The sequence below is a fragment of the Erpetoichthys calabaricus genome, chromosome 5, assembly GCF_900747795.2.
Source record: "Erpetoichthys calabaricus chromosome 5, fErpCal1.3, whole genome shotgun sequence".
NCBI lineage: Eukaryota > Metazoa > Chordata > Cladistia > Polypteriformes > Polypteridae > Erpetoichthys > Erpetoichthys calabaricus.
In genome coordinates, this window is record NC_041398.2 from 133,859,033 (window position 1) to 133,871,454 (window position 12,422).

General features: G+C 37.3%; 1 protein-coding gene across 1 annotated transcript in view; it reads left to right on the forward strand.

The window, feature by feature from the left end:
• The first annotated feature begins 669 nt into the window (after positions 1–669).
• The window catches only part of zdhhc2 (zinc finger DHHC-type palmitoyltransferase 2), a 234,048-nt gene continuing 222,295 nt past the window's right edge, over positions 670–12,422 (forward strand). The window contains exon 1 of the mRNA XM_028802046.2: positions 670–986. Coding sequence (XP_028657879.1) covers positions 860–986 — 127 coding nt within the window. The 5' untranslated portion in view covers positions 670–859. The remainder of the gene's footprint in view (positions 987–12,422) is intronic.

A 12,422-nucleotide genomic window follows, 5' to 3' on the forward strand; every position in this document is an offset into this window, starting at 1 on the left:
ACCCATACAAGTTTTAAACTTAAAAGAAGTACCTGCTTTGTTAATTCATTATATGGCTCAGTCACACCAAGTCAGGAATCTGGAACTGGGACACAAACCTTGAGGCTTGAGTCAAAAACATACAGAACCCACCTAAAATGGTCACTTAAACAGTCACTCAAATGAACATATTAAAATGAACACTGTGATGGACTACTACCACCCTGGAGTTTATCTTGTCTTGTTGCCATTGGTGCCAGAATAGGAGATGGATTAATCCAGAGCTGGATTAATTGGGATGGATGATTTCTCACTTTCTTATACTGGAGTGTCATTACTGTTCCCATTTGTAAATAAAAAAAGTTAACTCTGCCCCGTTACACGTACAACTCTTAGACCAAGTTCAATCTCATTTCATCCTGTGTGTTTGTAAAATCTCAAATAAGCAGTCGAATCTTTCTTTCTTTCTTTCTTTCTTTCTTTCTTTCTTTCTTTCTTTCTTTCTTTCTTTCTTTCTTTCTTTCTTTCTTTCTTTCCATGACATTGAGCGTACAGGATGGCACAGTACTTTCCTCTCATCACGGGCTGGTACAGCTTGAGGGCGCGAAGCGCGGCTTCAGCGGGCGTCATAGTAACCAGGGGCGGAGCTTGCGTCGCCACACTGCAGACACGAGCGCGACTGGTGAGCGCTGGAGGGCTGCTGTGCAGTGAGCGCGACAAGCAGCAGGAAGAGGGAGGAAAGGAGAAAGCAGCTGCAGAGAACATATATTCATGTATATATATCAATCCATCACTTACTGACTTAGTTCACTCGCGCTTTCAGCTGTTTGCTGGAACCAGTCTGCAGTTTTACTGGAGTCTGATGGTGTCTGTGTAGAAGATGGCGCCGTCGGGCTCGGGCAGCGTTAAAAGGAGCTGTCAGAGAGTTTTATACTGGATTCCAGTTCTGTTTATCAGCATCATAGTATGCTGGTCCTATTACGCCTATGTCATCCAGCTCTGCATAGGTAAGGCAAAGAGATATCCGCTGTGTTGCTCTCTTGTCTTGTGTGGGGCTTGTTTACAATATTTTGATGACTCTGCTATTGTAAGAAAGAACCAAGAAAAAAAATAACATTAGCAGGCAGTGAATGAATTTTACTACACGCCGCAAAGCACTCCTCGTGAGCGCCTTGGGGCACGAAAATGCTCCAGCGGCGTAGGTAGTCTGTTGTATATAATCACAGCTGAGGGACATAGGTGAATGTAACATATCAGGAATTCATTTGTAATTGTGAAAATAATCATCGAACGTTCAGAATCTGACTCCTCTGCGTAGCAAAATAAAAATCCTGCATCTTACTTGCATTTGGGTCGCTCCAGTTGCGGTGCCGAGGGGTGTTATCGATCGCAATCTTGTATAAAAAGCCGTAGTACACGGAGAAAAATGTGATGAAAATTTCAAAACAAAGGAAATTTAAGCAGGTTTCTCTCCAGTAGGCAGCTCATAATGCGCATGATTTGTTTTTAACATTTTTATTTTTAAAAACTTGGGTCCGGTGTCTAACTTTAGTTTAAAAAAGATAACTTAAATATGAGCCAAAAAGCACGCAAGCAGATCGTTTTTGTTTTCTCTGACCTTCTTTCTGTGAGTTCTTTCTGTGATGGACTTTGTCAACTTTATCCTAAGTGTGCGTATAACACCATTAAAGTGTTTCAGGGTCTCAAACCTGCAATACTAATTGAGTAGTTTCAGGCTTGTGGAGATTTAATAAATGATATGTTGTGATTTCAGCCCTCGCTACTTTTGTATTTGTGAGAGAAAAAGACAAGCTAATTTAATTGAAAATGTGTTTTCTGGAACTCGTCAAGTCAGTGGTGTTTACAGAAGGCACATATGGAATACTAAGCTGAAGACACTGCAGTAATAACTTGTGTGACTGCTCGCCCTTGGAAGATGTTTCTCCATCGTGGAGACATCAGCAGCAGGCAGTGCTTCGAAAATAACCAGCTGTATTTGTGCAGTTTGTAGGCAGGCTTCATTTCAGCCTCTAGCAAAGTGCTTTTCTTCAGATTGTAAAAATACTTGATGAATATTTTCTGAGGGCTTTTTTGAAAATGAAATTTTGAACTCCTTTTGTGATTTTCAAAATGATTCTTCCTTTCATTTTGGTCACTCATTAGTTGTGCCAATTTGCAACTCTGTGGATTTATTTACATTTTAATTGAAAATGGAGATGAATATAAAGAGCGTGTGGAAAATAAATGTCTTGCAAAATTCTTTAAAGTAAATCAATTTTACCCACACATACTTACAATTTTAATCTCCTTTAACGCAATTCAGGGTAGTGGAGGTTGGATCCTAGCAAAGTATCATTGGGCACAAACTGGTGACCCATCTGGGAGTTGGTTAATCACTGGAGACAATCATGCACTGACACGCAGTTGCTTAATAACTAAAAATACATGTGTTCGACATGAATATGGAGAATCAGAGTACCTTGGAAAAAGTGCAAAGTCCACACAGCCAGTGAGCAGGCCAGGATGTGAAGCCAATCCCTGCATCGCTGTGCCTAAATACACATTTTAGCACTATGAAAAATTAATTTGTGTGAAAATGTGAAATAGTGACAGATTCTATAGTTAGGAAAGGGTTGTCATTAGTACAGCAAACTTAAGTAAACAAGCCAGTGTGAGTAATTTGGCTTGGCTTTTGTTCGGAAAGCAGACGCCACTTAGTTGTTTCACACGGACGCCACTTGGTTGTTTCACAATAATTAAGATTAGGTATATAAGTAGGTTTCACATTTCTATTATCATTTTAGCCCTAAAATAGTGACTTAACATTAGGGACCTATTTTATTGACCTTAAGGTTAGTGTTTGGGCAAGGGGAAGGCCGTCTTTCTGAACAAGACCCCTTGGCTTTGCTGGGTGTCAAGAAAACCAACAGTGCATAACTAATAGAGCTGAAGGAAAATAACTGATTTAATAGAATATTGCATTTTTATTACATATCCTTGACACACTAAGTTTTTTTTTTTTTTTACTTTTTTGTGTTGTTTTGCATTGTGTATCATAATGGGAGTCTCCGTAGCAGTGCTAAATTTTCCAGCATGTCATCTGTGGGAATGTAAAAGTAATGTAATTTATTGATCATTTCACAATAAATTGCACTGATTTTATGTTTACACTGCTGCCCTAACTCCTGCCATGAATCCTATTATTTTTAGTCTTTTATAGTGTTTTTCAATATATTTTGTTATGGTTTAGATTTTGCTTTCTTTTTGATGATGACATCATTTCAGAACCCTTCTTGTTGTTTGCATTGATATATTGCTGGGTTTCCTTGTGGTGTTAAAAATGTTATTAACTGTTTGTTGGTCTGCTAAAAATAGCAGAAATAATCTGAACTGACGGCCAGAAGATGAAATGTATGTCTGCAAACACATTATATAATGAAATCAAGCTGTTCTTTTGTCAAACCAAATCAAAACCCTAAATCATAACCAAAGTAGTATTGCTAAATAATAGAATAACAGGAAAAGTAATTCAGATACTGTGATTTGGCTTTTCAAACATGGTAAATGGGTGTGAAGCTGCCAAAAAGCTCAACAAAAGACAGTCCAGGAATTTCACTAGCCAGCCCAGATATGGCATACCAAGTCAGGCCAATCCTTGATAACTACCCACAAGCTTCAGTCTGCCTAGGCCCAAAGTGGGTAAAACTAGATTAAATTTATAAATATAAGGAAATGTCCTAAATATATCAAAATGCCCTGCAAGAGAGGGATTACTGTAAACCTTTGGCATGCAGAAAAAAAGGGCAACATAGAATCTTTATAAATAGTAGATTTATTATCAAAAAATGGAAGGAATAACAAAATGGCCAAAGAGAGCAGGAAAGGCAGTCCTAATGCAAAAAAATGGGCCCAGCTCCATAATCTGTAAGAGAAAACCGCAGACAGAAGCTAAATAAGGTGAATAAACCAGTAAATCCAATAAAATACAATACTCACAGAAACAAGAACTCGTTCACAAACTAAGTGTGTGACTGCTGGGTCCTGCTTCTGACTGATAATATAAAGCCAGAAGGATAACCCAGTAGCTGTGACATCAGGGTGGCCCTGCCTCCTGGGCCTCCACTTATAAAACACATGGCAACAAGAGAGGCACATTTGGTTTAGATTAATCTCAAGAGGTAAATTTAGATCCATACAGCAGAAGAAACATAAAAAACAAGGGCACAGTCTCACAAGAGAAATAATATGTCTCTCTATTATAAAAAAAAATCCTGCAGAGAAACAGTAGGGCGTCGAGACGTGATCTTCACATTAAGATCACAGAAGACACTTAAAAGACCCACGAGACTAAAGAGATTGGCCACGGAGCGTCTCGCGGGGACCTTAAACATGAGACTTTGTGCCAAGAGATTGACCCAGGACCGTCTCATGATGACGTATAACATGAGATTCTTGCAAGACACACCCTACTTACAACCAAATAAGAACACGGGCAGCAACATACGTGTTTTGGCTTTGAGCACAAACAGATCCAGGGCTCTCACCGTATATAAAGCGTATAAGGACAATACGTTATAGATGAAACGTAGACGACTAAGCGAAGAAGAAAGCAGCGCGGAGAAAAGAGACTCAAAAGCGTTGGAGAGACAAAAAAGAAAAAGAATAATCTAGGTGCAAATTCAGAAAATAGGAAAGATAATTATCAGCCCAAAACAAGTGAGATTGAAAAAAAAGCATGTCCAATCCGGACGTTGGCGCTATATACATGCAGAGCAGGTTAGAGATTATGAAAGCAATGGAATTCGAAAGGCTAAAACAAAAACGTAGGCGTGATACACATGTGGAGAAAGTTAAAGAATATGAAAATAGGAAATTTAGAAAGTATAAAAAAAGAAAGTAAAGATCGCAGTAGCGCAAACAAATGGAAATTATTACTCGAAACAGGGAAATAATCACCACGAACCAGGTGTCGTTGAAACAAAAGCAGGATAAAGCGAGGTCAGAAATAAAAGACAGAGTAGAAAACAAAGTAAAGCATCATAAAGAGTTTAAAAAACAAAGGGACCACATGCAGAGCAGGTTAGAGATAATGAAAATTGGAATTCAAAAGCCTCAAAAAAAACGTAGGTGCGAAACACATGCAGAGCAAGATACAGAATATGAAAGCAGAAAAAAATGACAGTGTCAAAACAAAGAAAGTAAACATCGCATTAGCGCAAAAAAAGAGAAATTATTACTTGGAGAAATAATGAAAAGGCGAATAGAGATCGAATATATGGACATAGATAATATGTCATTAGTATGTAAATATTGTAAGGCTTTGAAGTTTAAGTCAGAGAATTTCAAAAACGGAGTTTACCTCACATGCATTTATTGGTTACTTTGCAAAAAAAATTATTAACTGCTGATGATGTACTGTAGATTGCTTTGTCTGTGCTGAAATTCCAAACAGAGAAACCTATCTTGAATTATGGTACAAAGTCATTAAACACATGTCTAACTGACCTCATTAAAAAGATTCAGCACACTGGGACTCGAAAGATTCCAAATATTGTTTTTACAGAAGTTCAGAAATAAAAGTGAAACTAATGAAATAGCAACAATTCAAAAAAAAAAAAAATCTTAAAAGTGTGTATCCGGAAAAACAAAAATGGGGGTTGGCAAGCGAAGCGAGCAGGGGGCGAAGCCCCCTAGTAATAATAATAATAATATGGTAAATAATTACAAACAGAAAATACATAAAATATGAAATATTTTTTTTTAAGAATGACAATAAAATACATAGAAATTCAGGAAACTGTATACTGTTGCACAGCTGAAGTCATGTGCTGTGATCTCAAACCCAATAAACATAACAACACTACCAGGAAATGATGGTGCCCATAAAAAGCAAAAAGACAAATTAATTCTAACAGTATTTAGATAGATAGATAGATAGATAGATAGATAGATAGATAGATAGATAGATAGATAGATAGATAGATAGATAGATAGATACTTTATTAATCCCAAGGGGAAATTCACAATTTGAAGTGGAATAGAAAATTAACATAATTTGATTCAGCACCCCATAAAAACTATTTTAAAAAATAATTACAAATACACTTCCAAAAAGAAGTAAAAAATGAAAAATAGAATAATATTAATAATAATAATAATAATATATTAATAGCAATAATAATAACATGTAGGTTGCCATCACGTGGTTGTTGGCTGTGCGTAAAATCATCACCAGTCAATGTATTTAAGATGGCGACGTAGCATGCTTGTCATTCTAGCTTTGGGATAATGTGCAAAAAGAAAAACAAATCTTCTTGGTTTGACTTTGTGTTTATTGTTAGTTAAGACAATATCGTCATGCTTGATTTTGTTTTGTCTCTTTAAAAGGTCTGTTAAGATTCTTTAGTCTCCTAGTATTTGACCCCTGCTTGTTTCTTACTCTGGGTTTGTGTTTAACACCTCATTTCTTCTACTTGGTCTTTCCCTGTTGCAGTAATAAGGTGCAGACCTTCAGTCTTTATATTACAATATCAAATGCTTTGTCAAGATGAACATTTCAGTTAATTTTGATTTCACAATGCTACAGCAAAGTAGGAACTTATTTTGCAAATATGGAAATTTAAATCAAGTATTTCTGTACATTTTAAACTAGGATTGTCTCACAAGTTACTCAGAGCACTTGAAAGCTAATTTATGCTGAATTTTGAGTTTTCTTTGTGTACACACTGATGTAATTAAAAGTAACACACATAAACAAGAAACTTAAGTTGAAGTCAAGTCATCACAATAGTGGATTCTTTTTTCTCGCATCCTAAGAAGCAGAAGTTATGTAAATAAAGAGTAAAACTCACCCAGACTGTTCAACTAAACCAAATCTTAAGGTTGATATGTACATTTCTGTGGGCAGGTACTAGTCAACTGGTCTCAGGTCTGATTATTGTTGCCAAAAAATATTAAATTACATGAATTATGACACACTAGTCGATCAAGCACTAGATCGAAGAGGAAGTTTTTAAGAAAAGGTCATTGAAACTATGAGCAGATATTCTATACTCACCCTCACAGGTGGCGCAGTGGTATTGCTGCTTTGCAGTACAGTAAGGAGATTGTGGGTTTGCTTCCCGGGTCCTCTCTGTGTGGAGAGCGCTTTGAGTAGTGAGAAAAGCGCTATATAAATGTAAAGAATTATTAAAGAATTATTATTACTCTAGAAGTGCAGTCAGGCTAATATTAAAAGAAAGGGGCTTTTGCTCTAAAGTCAAACCAGACTTGGTTAAACAAAGACTAGAATTAAGCTCAAGCCATCAAAACAAAATGCAGTTAAGCAAAAATGAATTAAAGGCTTTCAACACAGTTGCATATGTTATAGGCATACTATAAGAATGTACTAATGCAATATATTAATCAAATATTACAGACTATACTAATTACACACTCAATACTGGAATCAGCATACAGCATGTGTGTAAGCACTATAAACACCACTACAGGTGTGGGACATTCCCATACACAGTAAAGCAGAGAGAGTGATGTAAATAATTACCCACCCTGTATGGAACTCAGTAGAACATTTTTAGGACTGTTAGTGCCCCTGTCATCCACAGTGAACAGGCTTGTGGGATTCAGTTTGTCTCTGCTCTTAGAATTTTATGCAGTTAATGGAAAAGGCTGCTCTGTTCCTACCACTTATTTGCTACATTCTGCTGCCATCCATGTGAGGTTCTTCCACTGCAACATCAAACTGAGGTGTAGAGTCCTTTCCAATCTTGTCTACAATTAAGATAACAGTGGGCAATTCAGCCATTTTGTAATGTCCATGGTGGAATTCTTTGAAAATGATGCTGTCTACTTTGTAATTATCAATTAACTACATTCATGGCTTTGGTTGTACACCCAAGCTCCCACCTAAGGTAACGTTGAGTCAACACCAACAAACCACATAATAATACTTGATTGAAAAGCACCTGTCAGTTAAAAAATAGCTATTTACTTCTCTGTGAATTCACAAATAGATCGGACTGGCACAGTCTCTGAGGTCCTCCCTCTAACACTGGTCTAATCTTGCCAGAGCTGCAACATAGCTCTTCTAGCAAAAGAAAAGAATGGTAATTTTCTTTAAAAAACACTAAGGAAATGTTAAGTTAACTAACAGATCTTTTATCAGTTTTTTGAAAGTAAATAGCATTTTACTTATGTGTGACAGCTTAATAATATAATACAAAAATAGCATGTTATGGAAATGCCAATGTCTGTGAATTTCACAGACTGTTTTTTTGTATCAACTGTGTATGATTTTGGAATAATAGCAGACTTTTCAAGCAAGTGGTCTTCAAGCTCTGAACACACTGGCCATGATTCTAACTCAGAGTTGAGTGTGGGAACGCAACTGCATTTATATTTAGCTGGAAAGGAAGTTCAGTTTGTCAGCTGCATGTGACCTTTTTGTACCTCCAGAATCTTACATCTAATTTGATTCAATGTTCTGTAGTTACTGCTTAAGTATTCATTTTGTGAAGTGTTTTGTTTGAATATTGTTTTTGACCAAGATGTTTACATTAAATGAAAAAGATCTTTATTACTGCGCAGGTCAAGCATTGACTGGCCAGGTCAATATAGTGTTTGTTTGGCATAACTGTTTGAATAGTGCTTTGTACATTTAGCATACAGCATAATGTTTTAAGAATCTTCAGTTCATTATGTTTTTGTAAAGCTGTTGCTTTAAAGATTGTAAATGCAACAGTCTTTATGTTCAATACTTTATTTAGCTTTCAGTCTGATCGTATCAAGTTCAAGTCGATTATCATGTACTGTATATAGAGTACTTTAAAATACTGACCAACATGGGACATGTGACTACTCTCAGATGCCAACACCGTCATTTTTATGCAAAGTGTATTGTAGTTTTAAGACACTTCTATTGAATATGTATTTATGCAACACTATAGTTTCACAACTTCTCTTTGAGTAAACATTTTCAACCAAACAGCTGCTTTATTGTGTTTAGCTCACTGATAAATGTATTGTTTAATGAAAAAAATAATAAATTACGATTGAAGAAATTCTAATTATATTTTTGAGTATGTTGTTTGTTAAATGTTTGTTGTATTAATACCCTAAAGTTTGGGAGGTGTTGGGGTATGTGGTCCCACTTTATAACTACTACATTTAGAAGAAAACTAGTGTGGTTTCTGGAACTTGCACTACTATTTGTCTCTTTTGATTGATTGTTTGTTGGCATCTTTAACATTAATACAGTGATACCTTGAGATACGAGTTTAATTCGTTCCGTGACCGAGCTCTTAAGTCAAAATGCTTGTATCTCAAATTAATTTTCCCCATTGAAATTAATTGAAATGAGATTAATTTGTGCAAGCCCCCAAAAAACCACCCCAGTTTTTTGTTAAATGTTTTCAACATAAGAAAAATGTATTTATAATGAACAAATATTGTATACAAACAAAATAAAACCTAATACATAAAAGAGAATCTAAAGAAATAAACAGACGTTGGCAAAGCTGATTAGCATATTGTAATTTTTTTTTTCTTTCACTTCACTTTTGCTTAACTTAATTTTCTTTTTCACTAGTTTTTTTCTTTTTTGCCACGCTTTCATCACTTTCATTCGCATGGCGTTTCAATAGAAACCTGTCCAAGGAGCTTTGTTTAGTCCTCCCCTTTAGAATGTTTCTGAAATGAGTTAGGCAAGTGTCATTAAATAGCGCGGCTGCACGTTCAGTTTCTTTTCAGTAAAGTCTGGCGTTAGGCAAGTGACATTAAATAGCGGCGCTGCAAGTTCAGTTTCATTTCAATAAAGTCAGGTGTTAGGCAAGTGTCATTAAATAGCGCGGCTGCACGTTCAGTTTCTTTTCAATAAAGTCAGGCGTTAGGCAAGTGACATTAAATAGCGGCGCTGCAAGTTCAGTTTCATTTCAATAAAGTCAGGTGTTAGGCAAGTGTCATTAATAGCGCGGCTGCACGTTCAGTTTCTTTTCAGTAAAGTCTGGCGTTAGGCAAGTGACATTAAATAGTGGCGCTTCAAGTTCAGTTTCTTTTCAGTAAAGTCTGGCGTTAGGCAAGTGACATTAAATAGCGGCGCTGCAAGTTCAGTTTCTTTTCAGTAAAGTCTGGCGTTAGGCAAGTGACATTAAATAGCGGCGCTGCAAGTTCAGTTTCATTTCAGTAAAGTCAGGCGTTAGGCAAGTGTCATTAAATAGCGGCGCTGCAAGTTCAGTTCCTTTTCAATAAAGTCATGTGTTAGGCAAGTGTCATTAAATAGCGCGGCTGCACATTCGGTTTCTTTTCAATAAAGTCAAGCGTTAGGCAAGTGTCATTAAATAGCGCCACTGTATGATCAGTTGTAATTTTTTCAGGGTGTTTCTTTTCTTTAAAGTTCGAAACTTTTTCCCACATTGCAAACACTTCCTTTATCTCACTTTAAGATATAAACTCCGCCGCGATACTGATCTCCTGCAGAACCTCCATATGTTGCTGCATGTGTAGTTCCGTCAACTCCTCTGTCGTCAGTTCCTCGGAATGTGCGGGGACAAGCTCTTTGATGGCTCGTATTTCGAATTTTGGCTCGTAATTCAAGACAAAAAATCGACCTAGTGACGGCTCGTATCATAAGGTATGATACATTGGGGCACTCGTATCTCAAGGTATCACTGTAGTCTACAGCTGTGTCTCCAGTCTCTGTCCTGGAGGCTTCACATTACGAGTTAGTTCCTTTTAATAATAAAGCAAGTTATTTAATTCTGTACCTCATTAGTGGTCCTATCCTATCTTATAATTTCAGATTTTTTTAATCTGGAGAATTGAGACCCTTGTTAAACATGTACTTCATAACTGTGTTCATTTATGCATCCCAAAATATAATACATCTCTGTCTTTGATATCTTGACATGCAATTTTTCTCATTTTTGGAGTATTTACATTTGTTTTTGTAATTTTTTGTATGCTTTTTGTAATTTTTTTGTATGCTTTTCAGCATTTTCTGTGTGTTTCTTGTAAGGGTTCTGCTTTTTTATAACTGTATTTTAATAGCCACAACCTTGCTGTTTACAGTTACTATGCACTTCTGCTGGTAACAGCAAGCGAACATCATGTGACTGATTATGTCATCACTTTCCTACTTATGATAACAGTTCACAACTTCTATTTCATTAGGTGTTTTTAGTTTTTGTATGAATTTGTAATTGTTATGAATGTTTAAATTTGTTACTTGTCTTGTTATTATCTTTATTTTTTTATATGTTGAGCCCAAGGGGGCAGGGCCACCTGACACTGCAGCTATGAATGCCTGTGGCCTATATAAGGGCCTTATAATGCTTCCAAACCTGTGAGGTTTTAGTTCTTGCATTTTTGGATTTTTTTTTCTTTTTTTAAGTTTTTTAAGTTCTCTGATTATATTAGTATCCTTCAGATTTTGCTCTTGTTCTCTTTTGGTTTGCCTTTTTGGAGATAACATTTTATTAATGACCTTGACTAATTTTAAAATTACTTCCAAAGTGGAATGTCACCTGGTTAGAGGTCTAGTGCAGTGTGACCAAAGACTTCCTGTGGCACTGTACTTTGTAGTTGAGGTAGAGGAAGAGGTGGAGCTGCTGACCCAGGAGAGTAAGTGATGTCAGTGGTCCCTCAGAGAGTTCTCCCCCATTTTAAGGCAAACTGAAATCGAGGTAATTTTTGTGTCACACCCAAAAGACCCAGAAGAAGGACACCTCAGAGAAACAGCTGGGACTTGATGTGTTTTCACAAGCAGAAAGGCAAATCATAATGAAAAGGAAACTGACAGAAGATCTGAAACAAAACGTGTACCATTGAGCCTGTCAAAAATGTGTTCTGTGTCAGAATGGTTTGGGGTACCCAAGTGAGCCTAGCTTAATTTGCCTGTGGAAAAGATTGGCAAAGAATATCCATCCATCCATCCATTTTCCAACCCGCTGAATCCGAACACAGGGTCACGGGGGTCTGCTGGAGCCAATCCCAGCCAACACAGGGCACAAGGCAGGAACCAATCCCGGACAGGGTGCCAACCCACCGCAGGACACACACAAACACACAAACACCAAGCACACACTAGGGCCAATTTGGAATCGCCAATCCACCTAACCAGCATGTCTTTGGACTGTGGGAGGAAACCGGAGTGCCCGGAGGAAACCCACGCAGACACGGGGAGAACATGCAAACTCCACGCAGGGAGGGCCCGGGAAGCGAACCCGGGCCCCCAGGTCTCCCAACTGCGAGGCAGCAGCGCTACCCACTGCGCCACCGTGCCGCCCGGCAAAGAATATGTTTGGTGAATATGTGTTGGGTGATACAGATGGACTCTCTTTGCTGTTGCTTAATGACTGATGCCATCTAGAGGGGAGTCTAGAAAACATATCTAATCAGGATTCCAAGAGGTGAGGCCAGAGGTGGACAGAAGACAAGGTCTTCAGTTC